At 42.0% G+C, this 16,394-nt stretch overlaps 1 protein-coding gene across 4 annotated transcripts in view; it reads left to right on the top strand.

The window, feature by feature from the left end:
- The window catches only part of PTCH1 (patched 1), a 117,480-nt gene that overhangs the window by 84,136 nt on the left and 16,950 nt on the right, over positions 1-16,394 (top strand). For all 4 annotated transcript variants that reach the window (XM_035099609.2, XM_035099608.2, XM_035099612.2 and 1 more), the window contains 6 exons: positions 1,086-1,488; positions 2,761-3,070; positions 5,716-5,858; positions 10,336-10,519; positions 13,431-13,711; positions 15,590-15,727. In XM_035099609.2, coding sequence (XP_034955500.1) covers positions 1,086-1,488; positions 2,761-3,070; positions 5,716-5,858; positions 10,336-10,519; positions 13,431-13,711; positions 15,590-15,727 — 1,459 coding nt within the window. The remainder of the gene's footprint in view (positions 1-1,085; positions 1,489-2,760; positions 3,071-5,715; positions 5,859-10,335; positions 10,520-13,430; positions 13,712-15,589; positions 15,728-16,394) is intronic.

The raw sequence follows: 16,394 nt of genomic DNA, 5'->3' as shown, positions 1-16,394 counted from the left end.
ATATGACAAAGTCATGTATGACTATCTCTTTATAGTGAAGCTATGTCTACATTGCATGTGTATGACAAGTGCACATGTGTCCAATTAACTGTGTGTACTACACAGAGTATATATATCCATTAGAAGCCCTCTCTATGTTTCTTACTGCATATGCATGTGTCAAAATATGACAAACAATGGCTTGTTACACCTGATTTTGTAGACATGTTTTTCTTCAACATGAACCCAAACTTTATGAAAAAGGAAATGTTAATGGTGTTGCATCTTTCCAGCAATGAGTGCAGGGTTTCCTTTATTAAATTATTTAGAACTTGAATCTTCAGAAATATACTTTAACATTTTGCAGTGTGGCAGAGGGAGCCGGGTGAATCCCCTAGGGCAAGGAGTTCCATAAGGTGGGCACTACAGTGGAGAATGCCCTTTTCATGTATCCCTGCCACCTGAATCTCTGAGAAAGGCAAGATGCCCAAAAAGGGCCTCCCAGGTTGTTTCTGGTGTCTAGACAGGATCATATAGGAGATAGTCCTTAAGTATCTTTGTTCCATACCATTGAGGACTTTAAAGATTAAATCCAGCACTTTGAATTGAGCCCAGAAACTTAAAACATATGGGTATATTTACATGGATCAGTTAAGAGCCAGACAACCAACTGATTAAAATACGTTTAAACAGTTGGTGATATGAAACACACACACACACACACACACAGGCTTTGTGTTGTATATTCTATGAATCTATTCTTTAATTATCATCCATTGAAGCCTTTCTCAAGCGGGTATCCTCCAGATATTTTGGACTACAACTCCCATCAGCTACAGCCAGTGTATCACTGATGGGAGTTGTAGTGCAAAAACATGCGGAGGGCATCATTTAGGGGAAGGTTGATACTTGGCAAGAAAGTGAGAACACTTCACCCCAACTGCTGCTTTGTAAAATCCATAGTGTTTTAGGTAGCAACCTGTTCTTTTATGTTTTGTAAGATGCCATGCATATTTGATGGTACCTTGCTTATACTTTTAAATTACTTATTCATATAGACTCTACCATAACAGTATGCATAAATGCTCCCCCTTTTTTTCTTTCAGCCCGTGCGTTAGCAGAGTGATTCAGATTGAACCTCAAGTATATGCAGAGGCTGGTGACAGCACGCGCTGCAGCCCTCCACCGCCATACAGCAGCCACAGTTTTGCACACGAAACCCAAATCACCATGCAGTCCACTGTCCAGCTTCGCACTGAATACGACCCTCATACCCAGGTTTACTATACCACCGCAGAACCTCGCTCAGAAATATCTGTACAACCAGTCACAGTGACACAAGATAACCTCAGCTGCCAGAGCCCAGAAAGTACCAGGTCATCCAGGGATCTCCTTTCCCAGTTCTCAGAATCGACACTGCATTGTCTTGAGCCACCCTGTACGAAATGGACACTCTCCTCTTTTGCTGAAAAGCAGTATGCTCCGTTCCTACTAAAACCAAAAGCAAAGGTAATGTCTCTGTGCTTGTCTTGTGTGTTTCTTTAATAAATAATAATAATAATAATAATAATTTTTTATTTATACCCTGCCCTTCCTGGTTTAAAAACAGGGCTCAAGGCAGCTAACAGCAAATATAAAACATTGATTAAAATGTGTCTTAAAAACAGCATAAAATACAACATAAAATGCAGCATCAATATCAATAAAATTCAAAAATTCAGGGGTCATTTTTGCGGGGGGGAGAGAAAAGAAAAAAAATCACCAGGACTACCTGGCCAAGTTGGTCCTACTAGGGCCAGCAAGGAGACCAGGGAAGAATTTAAATGTGGGGTCCCAGAAAGGGTTTCTTCATAGAAACCCTTCAGTCTTCATTCTTTGCAACAGGAGCACTGCATGCCCTGCCCCTTTGTTAAAGACGGCTTGATTGTTTCTACCATTTAAGGCAGTATCATACTACTTTGAACAGCCATGGCTTTCCCCAAAGAAAAGTGGGGAAATGTCTTTTGTTCTGAGAGTTGTTAGGAGACTCTCCTCCCCTCAAGGAGTTAAAGTTCCTAGAATTCCCATTACAGTGGTGCCTCGACTTACAAATTTAATCCGTTCCGAAGGCACCTTCATAGGTCGAAAAATTCGCAAGTCGAAAAGCGCCATTGGAAACGCGATTTCCCATAGGAATACATTGGAAACGGAAAAATTCGTAAGTTGAAGCAACCCCATCTAAAAGTCCGTAAGTCGAAAAAACCCTATCTAAAACCGCCGCGGTTTCCATTCGGATGTCGAGAAATTCGTAAGCATGCGGCCGTTTGCCCCATTCGTAAGTCGAAAAATTCAGTTGTCGAGTCGTTCGTAAGTCGAGGTACCACTGTATTTCCCTTGTGCATAGATCCAGCACTGACTACACTAATCTGGTGTGTTGGGCAGTCAGGATCTGTCAGGATCTTGGCACTGCTGAGGGTGATTTGCAATTTGGCCTTGGCATTTTGTGCTAAGAGAAACGGTTCTAGACTTTCTGACATTGCAGGGAGGTGTAGCTTCCTGCAGTGCTTTCCTTCTATAACAAAAGGTGCCCGTACCCACCATAAAGTTGTTGGAGTAAGTGCCACACTTTTAACCAGTGCTTTCCTTCTAGAAAATAAGTGCTGGTACTGCGTACTTGTGAGTACCCCCAGAAGAAAAGCACTGTCTATGTAGCATTTGTTGCATGAAACTCTTCTAAATGATGTCGCTTCTTTATTTACCCTTCTTTATTCTCCTTTCCTTTCCTTTTCTTTTTTTTTGCAGCTTGTGGTCATTTTTCTTTTTCTAGCCTTACTTGGCCTCAGTCTTTATGGAACTACTCGTGTGAGAGATGGACTTGATCTTACAGACATTGTGCCACGGGAGACACGGGAGTATGACTTCATTGCAGCCCAGTTCAAGTACTTCTCATTCTACCACATGTATGTAGTTACGCAGAAAGCGGATTATCCCAACATCCAGCACTTACTTTATGAGCTTCACAAAAGTTTCAGCGATGTGACATATGTTTTGTTGGAAGAGAACAAGCAGCTTCCCAAAATGTGGTTGCACTACTTTAGAGACTGGCTGCAAGGTAAGGATAAAAATAAAAACTCAGTTAACTAATCCAGATTTTCTGCAAATGTACTCTTTTCTCTTTCTATTTCCCCCCTGTTACAGTGGTTTTCTTTCTTCTGCTTTCCACCTGTAGTATCCCTTTACATTTTATTTATTAAGGTTCCTTTCCTTTGGATTGGACTGTTAGAAACAATATTCCTGGTACAGGTTGAGTGGTGTACACCTACGCGAGTTTCATATGAGTTAACCATTCATTCATTTATTTTAGTTAGTTAGATTTATAGCTTGTCCTATCCCCAAGGGGTTGAGGGCATGTTACACTGTGTATAGGCACACACTAATAACATAACCCCATATACTCCCAATCATTTAATGTACTGGCATGGATTTTTTATTTTATTTTTACAAAAAAAAATTACGGGAAGGAGGGGATTTGTATTTTTCCACTTCCTAAATTCATCTTATTCTGAGTTGCCCTCAGCAACTCAAGTTTTCTTAGTTGGTGCTTTGAATTCCTTTAGATGGTATTAGGATAACTAGATTTCAATAGTTGCTCTGTGCTCCTGGCCAGGTGTCGTGGGGACTGGATGTGCCATGTTTTGGCAGACTTGCTCCATTTGCTGCTTTTGTTCTGAACCTGTTTGGCTTCAGGAGTGAGTTTTATTGCAACTTTCTACATGGGAGGCAGCTTTAAAGGAAACAGAGGGAGGGTTTGTAAATGTGAATTGAGCATCCAGAGCCTAGGGCTGTGTCGTTTAGGCCATGTTTTCTCTTTCCATCGCTCTTATCTCTTTATAGCTGTAGCTAACCTATCAGATCTGTAATGATGGTTTTGATTACAGCCTCTCGATGCAGCTGTGAGGTGGGTCGGTGGATTATCCGCCCCCCTCCCTCCTCTCTCCCCCTTCCCTTCCCTTCCTCAGACATGTGGTTCATTCATCTCTTCTCACACAGCCTCCTTGTGCTGGGCTGCGGCTTACTGTTCTAAATCTGATCCAAATTTGTGCTGCGAGGTATTTTTGCCCACCCTCCTCCCCACCCAGCCTTGAAAGGGGTGGCAAAGAGGGAAATAACAGTTGAGAGTGAATAGGTGTTGGCTGTGATCTTTACACGTGCTGGCAGCAGATCCCACAACTTGTATTAGCTACACAAGTTGAACAGATGGAACAAATTGACAAAATCGTGTTCACTCACGCTGTGCTCAAGAAGGAGCTGAGTTGCTGTTTGAAGTTTGAAAGTTGGAGTGTGGGTTTCTTTTTCCTCCGGCTTTGTGGTGGAATTTCTGGTCATGTTGTCGTGTAACCTATGGCTTCAGCACCTAGTGGTAGCTGAAACAACACAGCGCTGGGTGTCTCCTTCCCATTGTGTAATTCATTTTACAGGGGGGCGAGTGAGTGGAGCTCTGTTTTAGGCAATGGTCTGAATTCCTCCTCAACTCTGTAGCCATAGTCAGTGGACACAATCCACCAGGATCCTCCATGAATTGTGGTGCTCATTAAGGAGCCTGAATGGATCCTGCACAATATAATAAGTGAGGAGTGAGGAGCTTCTATTTCAGTTGCGTTCAATCTGGAGATCACTTTTTTTATTATTATCTGGAAATGTGTGCTGATGAATGGTTGCTTGATTTGGGTTGTAGCTGGGGGGGCGTTGTGTCTATGTGTGAGTCCTGTGCTGAATTGAGATTTATGGTGAGATGGTTCTATAACACTCTTACCTTGCTTCCTTTTGATTATTATTTTTTAAATAAAAAGTCTGATTTGCTGCAACTGTTCCTATGCAAGTATATATTGTTCCTAGGGAACAGAGGGAGAAAATTCATCTCCTGGAGTTACTGTTTGCAATCTGTGCCCTCCTTTCCCTTTATTAGAGGGACATATCTAGGATAAAATTCCTGATCTGTTTCTCTTCTTTTTTCATCACAATGCATGTAGTGTCAACAGAACCATATTGTGCATTAGGAGATTTCATAGTAAAGGGCTGTTGCAAACTTAAAGTTGTGCATACCGGTATTATATGCTCAGACAAAGGGGTTCCCCAGCCCATGTGCAAACATGAATGCCTGAATACGCATCTCTATAAGTCTTTCAAAACACTTCATACACATGGAGTTCCAGCTGCCTTTCTCTCTCTCCATTGGATAGAAGCCATGTGTTCCGCCACACACAGCAGTGTTATGATGCCAGAATGTTTTCACGTGTGGTAGTATTTGGCTAAGTGGGTGTGGGTGGATTGGACCAGTTCTGAGCAACAGGAGGTCTTGTCTGGAGCTTCAACCTGGCAGTCATCCACAGCCTAGCTGAAAGATGGGAAAGGCAGGTTACGCAGCCTCTGGAGTTCTGGGAGGCTAGTGTCTCAGGCATGTGGCACCCTCCCAAACATCTGTTTGGGAGGCATGTCACAGTACTCTAGCCAGGCTCTGCTTGTTCCAGGGCTACGAGGAAGAGGCTGGAGTGGACAGAACTAAGAGTCAAAAAGAGCTCTAAGAAAGTGATGGTGATGTTGCACATCGCTTGTCAGCACTTACTCAAGAGTTGAAAACTTTCACAATCCTGCAATCTCTTCATTAGCAGATAAAGGAAAGCTGCTCTGGTTTTTCTTCTTTTGGTTTACAAGCTGGATGAAAAATAAACAACAATCTGTCCCTTCACCTTCCAACAGGGCTTCAGGAGGCTTTTGATCGCGATTGGGAATCTGGGAAGATCACATACAACGATTACAGAAACGGATCCGAAGATGCTGTTCTGGCTTACAAGCTTTTGGTTCAAACGGGCATCCAAGACAAACCCTTTGATATTAGCCAGGTAATTTTAAAAACACTACTATAACTCTATTTGTTTAAATGGAATGATGCAAAAAGGAAGTAATTTTCCTTCCTCCTTTACTGTTTAAAAGGGACGCGGGTGGCGCTGTGGATTTAAAGCTCTAGGCAATATCTGGAATACAAAGTTGACAGTTAGGTCTGACCTGCCCTTCCCCATACATGGTCCAGAGCGCTGTAGACATTGAAGCCAAAGGAATGACAGCTTGAGTAATGGTGACAGGAAACTCTAGATGAATCGCACCACACACAAGGAAGAGCTTATTCAAATGTATTCCTCATTACAATGGTGGCAATGAAGAATGAGACTTCTCTGCTACCAAGTCATCTTTTGTCACTTTTTCATCCTTCTTATGGAACCCATAGCCTGGTGATGTTTCCAGGATTTGTTCTGGCATCTGTTGTGTGTTGATCTTAACACAACCATAGTTAGTTAGCCTAAGTCAGCCTTCTTCATACCTTGATCCCCAGATGCCGTTGACCTACAACTCCTATCATCCTTTGCCAAACTGGTTGGGGTAATGAAGGCTGTAGTTCAGCAACTGCTGGGGACTCATGGTGGGAAGAACTCTGGCCTAAATTACAGTTTGCAAGCCAGCTTCTGACTGTGGTTCCAAAGCTAACAATTATTCATGAAAATATTCAGACACTAACCAATACCCTTGCAGTTTTGAAGATGCTTGTATTTGTATGAAAAAGGATGGGGGCAGATTCCATGCAAGCCCCTTGGGGCTCCCTCAGTCGCCTAACCATGGTTTGGTGGTCAAGCAGCAGGCTTCTCTCTCTCTCTCTCTCTCTCTCTGTTTCCTGTTCTTTTCTACTACTGTACTTTATTATTTATAACTGATTTTTTAAAAATAAAATCAGCAGCAGCAGCACCAGGCCTGGGAATGGAGGATGTTGTATTTTGAAAAAGAGACCCTAACCATTTATTTGTTATGAGAGTAACCAAAATAGATAGTTTTACATCCTGGCATCCATTCTTTTCTTCTGCAATGCATAATTTATCTTGCTGGTTTTGTAGGCCCTAGGAGCTGTTTTAATGTGCATGTATTCAACTATGTGATTTCCCCTATTTGTAGTATTACATGATACAGTCTAGGAACATTTTTTAAATTCACATCTTCTGTGCTAGTCCCAGTCATGACCAAGGAATATGAGTTTAAATGCACCTTGACCCCAAATCTGCTGAACTCCAGTGGGGCTTGGTTCACACAAAGTGTTAAGCCAAACCACGGCAGTGTGAATGTGCAGAAGCGATTGCAGCCGCTTTGCTCCTACCTGGTTATTTTGCTGCTGTGCTGTACTGACCTAAGCCATGGTTTGGTTTAGTGTGTGTTATCCAAACCCAGGCTCATCATTCAGTTCTGTGCAGACCAACCACAAGCTGTAGCCAGGGCACAGCTAAACCACAAGCCCAGGTTTGGACAACCATAGATTAGCACTGTGCATTACAAAACGACTGGTGAGGAAAAAAGCAGCCACAATCTCCTTTCTGGAAGCCAACATAGGTGCTTATACATGCTAGCCCATGGTTTGGATTGCATGTTAATGAGGGCATTGTTTTTAGTGGGAGACTTCTGCATTTCTCTGGCCAAAAGATGAAATGCCACCCTGCATACATCTAGATCAGGCTACCTCAACCTCTGCCCTCCAGATGTTTTGAGACTACAGTTCCCATTATCCCTGACCACTGGTCCTGCTGGCTAGGGATCATGGGTGTTGTAGGCCAAAAACATCTGAAGGCCTGAGGTTAAGGAAGCCTGATCTAGAGGTTTCTTAGATCTTCTGTACCAGCTGACATTCTTATGAATGAGAGGAACTGTGCTTCCTTTACACCAATATGAGTGGCAAATCTGGCATAGCTTGCTTTCATTCCGATGCTTTGAGTTCAGCTTGTAAGTTCTCCCAAGCAAGCTGGTTAAAAAAGAAAGAAATAGGTTTACTCAGAAGTAAGTCCCATTGGTTTCAGTAAGACCTACTTCCTTTTTAAAAAAACACACACAATTTATATTGAATATTTTCATGAAATACAAAAGAACATGCAATCTCTCTCCTTATTTTGATTCAGATTATAAAGTCTTTTGGTTACATTCAGTGTAAGACAATATGGTACTCAGAGGTAGGGGGAGAGGGTGGGTGATAAACTTGCACATTATTATTATTATTATTATTTTGTTTTTCCAATTTGGTATATGTGTGACTTCCTTTGAACACTTTGAATAGAAAGAGAAGTTATTCAGGGCAAAAAGTCATGATGTTAAAAATCTCAGATCTGTTCATGGGCATCCCAAGCTAAGTGGGATAAGGAATGATACCTCCTGACAGATCATTCTTCATTTCTCCAAAATTGCTTCCCCATTTCTGAGTGTGTGCTGAAAGCCCATTGTGGTCACGAGAAACCCCTGCATGTGAATATGCTTGTAAGGTTTGGGCAGAGGGTGTTTCCTGTATTTATATGGTCTACTTTTTTGTAGAAGTGCTGATGCAGTATTTGAATATTCCCATAGGCTAAGCAGCTTTGGATAGTGTATGCATTGGGGGGTGGGGAGTGAGTCCCATGTTTCAGCTGCAGCTTGTAGCTGTTTGTACAGTTTTGTTTTACATTTTTTGCCATGGGCATGTTGGGAGGGCCAGTTATGCTGTGTTACACTTACGTGTGATGTAGATAGCAGTTTCTCATTAGAATCGTATAAAATAATTCCCAGTAGAAGTGCTAACATCCACCACCACCACCCGCCCCAGGTACAACAGGAAGTACCTCAAGGAATCAGTTGCTGGGCCGTCTGGGTGGGCTGCTACTTCTGTACCCTCATGAGTTTAATGCTAGCTTCCATGCCACCAGTCCTAATTTGCTAGTTTGAACTAGCAGCAATCAGCCTGGGAATTGGAACATGGTCCCTGTGTGGAGTACAAGTTCATGTGCGCTACAGGTTCGTGCCAAACACTGCCAAAGCCTTCTTCTATCTAAAGACCCTTAAGGGAGGTGTTTAAAAGTCTGTAAAGGGACATGTGTCGTTCCAAACTCCACTTCTTTGCTTTGAGGCAGAAAATAACATTCCAATGACCTTCTCGGGAGCTGTTTGCTAGACTCAAAAGCACAGTTTAGAGTACTTTTTCACCAAAGTAGTATTGGGTAATATTGAAGAATGTTGATGGTTTTATTATTATCTGTACCCTGTTCATCTGACTGGGTTGCCGCAGCCACACTGGGCGCTTCTAGCAAATATAAAAGCATAATAAAACATCAAACATTAACATATATATATATATAAGAACAACAACTACTTACCTTTATGCAATATGCAAATCCAGGGAGGAGAGAAAACCATAAACAGGTGCCCTAAGATACTTTTTTCTTTTGTTTGGCAGCAAATGCCAAATGCAGCATGGAAAAAATGATTGCCTGTGGCTCCTGATATAATTTCTTCTGCCTGGGAGGGATAAAAGTGTGCTGCTGCCTCCGCAGGGGCTGTGAGCTGTTCTCTGCAGTTCCAAAGACAATTTGAAGACATACAGTTGTTGCATATCCTGTGGATTAATTGAATCCAGATCTCTAGATTCCAGCTTTTTTCTTTTCTTTTCTGCTGTCACTGTTGTTTTTCACATAATTAGAAAGATCTGAAAATGAGAGTTGGGGCAGAATGAAAAACAAACAAAAGAAAACAAAACCCCTTGTGTGTCGCCCTTTTCCTGGCACTTTCTGTATATCACCCCAGTTGTTTGGCAGGGCATCTTTTGCTCCTAGAAAATCCGATTCAAATTCTCCAAATTCACTTGCCCACGTGACCCCAAAAAGAGTGGACTCATCTGGTTTTGGGTGCTGGGCATTTTCTGAATACATAGGTCATAGGAGGCAAGTGTTAGCAAAATTTATACAGATGTTGTTTTATTTTTATAGCTCTCCTCCATTTACTGGGTGGCATTTCCTTCAGTGTTAACAACAGAGGTTAACTGCACACAGACGTCTATAGGACTCTTGCCAGATTCTCTCTCTCTTCTCCCCACCCCCACCCCCGAACTCCATCGGTTCCTTTTTCTTTTTTTTCTATCCCTCAAAACTAGCTTTAAATATGTTTCTCCAGTTTGGTCATTTCCCCCCTCTTGGCTGCAGACAGCATTTTTAGAATTTAGGTTTAATTGGCTCAGTCTTCATCTGGAACCTTCTGTTGATTTAATGTTTCTAATGAATTGCATGCAAAGCATTTTCTGCTATATGAAACCTCTTGAATATAAAAATGTAGTTTTTCTACCATAAACAAAACTTCCTTTATGGCATCCCTGCTAAGTATAAAGTCTTCTTTCAAAGGCTATTATTCCATTTTACATGCTGTTGCATAATGCCTTTCCTTCTTGTGTTAAAAGAATTGGGCATAAGTCCTAACATTCTGAACAAAAGTCCTAATTCCATCCTAAACCGTTCTTTCCTCTTACTTCCTCCCCCCCCCCTTTTTTTGCAGTTGACTAAACAGCGCCTGGTGGATGCAGATGGAATCATTAACCCCAATGCTTTCTACATCTACCTGACAGCCTGGGTTAGCAATGACCCTGTGGCATATGCTGCCTCTCAAGCCAACATCCGGCCCCACCGACCAGAATGGGTCCACGATAAAGCAGACTATATGCCAGAAACCAGGTTGAGAAGTAAGGAACACTTTTCTTTTAATGCCTTATGGTTTATATAAGTGCCTCAGCCCTTCTCTCGAGGCCCAGCAACTCCCCAGTCAGTTGACACTGCACAGGAGTCAGACCATAAACAGAACAATATATTGCGTTTCTTAGTAAAAACTCAGGAGACAGGTTGTGGTTGTGTAATGTAGTAGAAGAATGCCGTGCGTCGGTAGCAGTTCATCATTTTGAAAAATGAATTATTTAATAGTCTATATCAGAGGTCTAAAATTCATTTCATGTTAATGTGCCCTGTTCATTTTCCCTGGAAAGGGAGCCTTCAGTTCCCCGTGGTGTGCTGCCTTTGCAAATATGGAGCTTTAATATTTGGGAGTTACATTTTGTTCACTCGGAATTTGTCGGCTCGGGGTGCTATTTGGGAAAGAGATCTGTATAATGAGGATCCTCTGCCCTTGCAATCCTTCCCCAAGTCACCCATTTGCATTCCGAATGGCAATGCCAGTGTGATGCTATTTGCTTTTGCTCTGGATTTATTGGGTGAATTGCTGGTTGGTTATTGGGTGGCAGGAGGAGTTGAGGAGAGAAGACGACTGGTACTTCTGGAAACACAACTGGATAACAAGCAAATTGTGCTTCACTGAATCCAAACCCTAAAGCTCATGGGCAGCCAGCCAAAACTTGTCTTAATGAAAATTTATAGTTGAGATTATAATAGGGCAAATCATGTTTCGTAAGTCAAGGGAATGACCCTGCAGTGTTTGGAACACACAGCAGCAGCAGCAAGAACTTGATGCTAGTTGTGTGATGGCTTTTTCGGGGGAGGAGTGGGTGGTATTGGGGACTTAGCATTGCTTTTTGAAAAGAGAGCATGGAAAATTTGGGTGTGTTGAGTCACTAAAGGATAAAAATGATCTACTTCCTGAAATAGTCATTTGAAGTATTTAATCTTTCTTTGATCGACTGTAGCATGCTCTAAAGCTCATTTTTAATAACCAGGGAAAATGTAAGAAATGTACTGGCCAGCTTTAAGCTTTCAAAGTATTTAACTGATTACAAATGCTGGCCCTGATTCACTGCTTCCTTTTTATGCTGTTGGGATTCCATGCTGTCAGCTATGCAATGATTTCAGAAGTATTGCCCTTCTAGCAGGGCAGGGCAAAAGTACATGAGGTTTTGCAATTCTCTCCAGTCAAATGTTAAACCCATTCTAAATCTTCAAATGTTAAGTCTTTGTTTGCTACTGTTCAGGCTTATGTAGACGGCTATCAACAGATACTAGTGTAGTAAGCACAACGGACCGGCTATTTTAAAGCCCATTTTGTATGGCAGTGGGTGGTATCACACCTTGCAAGCTAAAATACTCTTAACATAGGTTGTCAAGGCTTGATTCCTTGACATTTTTTGTTAATTGATATCATTAATGCTGTATATGCTATATTTATATGATTATCTCATTTTAACAGTGGGCATTGAGGCAAAGTAAAAATAAATGAAAGATAACAAGGAGACTTGTGGGATGTTAAAAACTAGAGTGATATCCAACTGAGTCAAAGATAAGTCAGTGTGGTGTAGTGGTTAGAGCAGGCATAGGCAATCTCGGCCCTCCAGATGTTTTGGGACTACAACTCCCATCATCCCTGACCACTGGTCCTGTTAGCTAGGGATAATGGGAGTTTTAGTCCCAAAACATCTGGAGGGCCGAGTTTGCCTATGCCTGGGTTAGAAAGTTGGACTGGGACCTGGAAGACCAGAGTTTGAATCCCCGCTTGAACATGAAGCTTACTGAGTGGTCTTGGCCAGTCACACACACTCAGCCTAACCTACCTCATAAGGTTGTTGTGAGGATTAAATGTGAAGGATTAAATGTAAGCCACCTTGAGCTTTATGGAGAAAAAGCTGGGATATAAATGCAATCAATCAATAATTCAGTGTACACTCCGTGATTTCAGAGGACCTACTTTTTGTATGGCTAACATTGTATATCACCCTGTGATTTATTGTGCGGCATAAGATTTTGTGGACTAGCCATGAGACTGTATAGCAAATTCCAAAGGAAGACTTTATTCCAGCTGTAAACTAGACTTCTGATATGTTGATTTTTAGTGAATGCTGGATAAAGTGCTTCTAAACGGCTGCTTATTGTAAACTCAGTGCTGCTCATGCTTGCAAATTTTTGTGCAACATTCGTGGCCTCATTATATTTCCCCCTACCCATTTACAGTGGTGCCTCGCAAGACGAATTTAATTCGTTCCGTGAGTCAATTCGTTTTGCGAAAAATTCGTCTTGCGAATCGCGGTTTCCCATAGGAATGCATTGAAATTTATTTATTTTTGCCCATAGGAACGCATTAATTAAATTTCAATGCATTCCGATGGGAAACCGCGATTTGCAAGACGAATTTAATTGTAATTGAGATGGTCTTTAATATCCCGGAACCTCTAGAATTCTCCTTTCACCACTTTCCATATTTTCACACTACCATTATTGAACATTATAAGAATCTTTGGAGGGGTAGCCATGTTTGTTTCTTGTAGCACTTTTAATCAGGATTTAACATGTCTGCAGAAAATCTGATGAGTAAAATTTCCTTTTAATTGTTCAATGATTCTGTATATATTGCGGCAGCCTTTGGCTATATGAAATAAAACTGACTGACTGACTGAACTCCCAAACCTATAGCATGATAGTGGGATGGCTTGCCTGTATGAAATCTGAAATGTATAGTACACCTCTTCATAATGAAATGTACTGCATCTGCTGCATTTTGTTGGTATATCTGAATGTTCCATTTAATGCAAATCAATCCATGTTGATATTCTGGGACCAGGAAGCCAAACTGCTTCATTTGTCTGTTTCACTCTGTATTCTGATATACTGTTTTCCAGCATAAGTTTGTTTAAGCAGTGTGTTTTTCCCCCTTCCCAGTCCCGGAAGCTGAGCCTATTGAATATGTTCAGTTTCCTTTCTACCTCAATGGACTGCGCGACACTTCTGACTTTGTGGAAGCTATTGAGAAAGTGAGAGCAATCTGCAATAACTACACCAGCCTCGGGGTTCCCAGTTACCCCAATGGATACCCGTTCCTGTTCTGGGAACAATATATTGGACTCCGTCATTGGCTCCTTCTGTCCATCAGCGTGGTTCTGGCGTGTACGTTCCTGGTGTGTGCCCTCTTCCTTCTGAACCCTTGGACAGCTGGGATCATTGTAAGTGTTTGCTGAAGCAAAATTCCTTTCGGCATAGCTCTTGCTACAGTCAGGAAGGTTTTGTTTATGTCTGGCTACTGATGGGGTATGCATATTGCATCATTCATGATATATTTATTCAACTTGAGGGGGTAGGGTTCATGAAAAAGGTATAAGCCTTAATAACCTTCATCCTTTGGCCTCCTCTATTTGCTTAAGTTTAAAATTAAAATAAAAGTGTCTAAACTTTTGCCCTCATTCTGATACCTAGAGGAAAAATAAAGAGAAATTATTAAATGATTTTTTTAAGCGTCTTATTATTCTAGAGAGCTAAGTGATTTTTGTTCAAGATTTATTTTTATTTCATTTGGAGCCACTCATAAGCAATTTATTATTACGTTCTGGACACGAACTTGTTACTTTTTGTTTTGGAAATAAATCTCGTGGACTTCCAAGTAAATAGCTGAAAAATAGCAGTTTGCTCTTACGCTAGCTATTTTGGCAAGTGAGCCCAAGGTTTTCAGGGGCCCAAGGCAGGGGACCCAAGATACCCCCAAAGTGAAGTCCTTCCTGACATTTCTCTGGAGCTGGTTTCTTTGTTGAGCTCTGGAAGTGTTCACAGCCTTAACACAAAGAGCTGCACAAGATTTCAGGGCCCAGCATCTGACTGCATCAGTCGCTCTCTGCTGCTGGCTTGATCTGAGAAGTCCTGTGCAACTTCCTCAAGAGAGGACCAGTGTGAAAAATTGCCTGGATCCCAAAAGTTTGGGTTTCACGAGGGAAGAAGAGTGCAAGGCAGGGTTGCAGGGTGTAGGAAAAATAGTCTGATGAATGTAAATTGTATAAACTAGTTTTTTATACGTTCTGGAAAGCACTGGTGATCTTTCAGTACAAGGGCATTCTTTTTCAAATGGAATGTTGATGTTATGCTGTCTAAACTTTACGAACTTCCCTGTAGCTTATAAAAGGGCAGAGGTAGAAAGCAATTACCAGGTTTTGTCCTATAGATGTGTGTACAGCAGGTATGTTAAAAGGCAAATGTTTAGTCTGGAGTAGCTTTCAAAAGTCATAGGCTGTGCATGTTATCATTCACGAGTCATTAGCTTATAAAATAATTTATTGCCGTGCCTATAGGGGGTGGAGTTTGCTTTCAGAAAGGGATTTTACCTTTTAAACAAAGTCTTCAGGCTTTCTCCTTCTTCTGTTTCGATGCCTATTTTGTGTTCTCTACCCCCTGCCTCTAATTTTGTTTACGAGGTAGATGAAAGAAGAAAAATAAAAAGCCTCCCCTTTAACTGTTTGCTTTGTCCATGCCAATCCCCCCAAGTTCTTCAAAGCTAAGAGGCCCTTTGTAACCCGACACCCATCAGCTGATTGTGGCATTCACTGTTTTCCATGCATTAACTACTCCCAAGTCATCTTCACTTACTCTGTAATTTGGTCAAAATGTTGTCTTGGAGGATGGGTGAGGGGGGAGCCCACATGCTGTATCTTTCCTTGCATTAATCACTATACTGGGACTACGGTACGTAAGTGGAGGTGGAATACAGGAAAGAAGCGGAGAACGGCCAAAATGATTTCAGGCTGTATTGCCAAACAATAAGTGAAACAAACCTGTATACTTTGATTTCTGCCTGGCTTCAAAGAAAACTATTAACTCATGGTTTCTGAAGAGCCTAGACTTTTATTTCAGTAATTAAGAATTAAAAAATACCAGCAGATCACCTTTTCATTCTCCCTTTCCCATTCCATTCTCCAGATGTTTTGGACTACAACTCCCATCATCCCCTGCCTGCCTGTTAATAATTGTAGTCCCAAACATCTGGAAGCCACCAGGTTGTTGAAGGCTGTTCTATGTATAAGAGGGGAAGTTGCTAATTGCCATTTGGATCTCTTTAGGTGGTGGTGCTGGCTCTGATGACGGTGGAACTCTTTGGCATGATGGGTCTTATTGGGATAAAACTGAGTGCCGTGCCTGTAGTCATCCTGATTGCTTCTGTTGGAATCGGAGTGGAGTTCACTGTTCACATTGCCTTGGTAAGTGGAAGCTGAATATTTCATTTTATTCTTTGATAGCCCCCCTTTTCTGTGGTTTGGTAGTGCCTGGGTCCAGAAATTAGGTGAATGGCCAGTTCTTGATGGAGTTGCACTCTCCTTGAAGAAACCAGTGCATAGTTTGGGGGTATTTCAGTTTTTCACATTGTCACTGAAGACTTGGATGTCTGTAGTGACCCAGGGTGGTGGTACCTGCAAAGCACTCTGCAAGAACCACGCGGGCAAAAAAAGTCACCTGACAACACTGTGACACCAGGTGAATAACCATGTGGATGGCCCCGCTCACCTGTCAGACTTCGGCTTTGAAGAGTAGGGGAGATAATGATCTGGCCTGCCAGTGAGATCCATGTCCTCATCCCTATGCGAGGGTCACTTCCCCCCAAGCTGCTCCCCATGCCAGCGTGACCCTACCCAGAGACTGGGCCTTTTTTAATTTGCAGAAGGGGCAGCAGTGTAGGCTCTCCATCAATGGCTTGGGACTTTTCATATTACCTTAGAGGTGTAGGAAGCATCTCTACCTTAAAGGGTAAAGGGACCCCTGACAGTTAAGTCCAGTCGTGGACAACTCTGGGGTTGCAGCACTCATCTCGCTTTACTGGCCGAGGGAGCCGGCATTTGTCCGCAGACAGTTTTTCCGGGTCATGTAGCC

Source organism: Zootoca vivipara, chromosome 11 (assembly GCF_963506605.1).
Source record: "Zootoca vivipara chromosome 11, rZooViv1.1, whole genome shotgun sequence".
In the NCBI taxonomy this organism is placed as follows: domain Eukaryota; kingdom Metazoa; phylum Chordata; class Lepidosauria; order Squamata; family Lacertidae; genus Zootoca; species Zootoca vivipara.
This window is presented reverse-complemented; position numbering and strand designations above follow the sequence as displayed.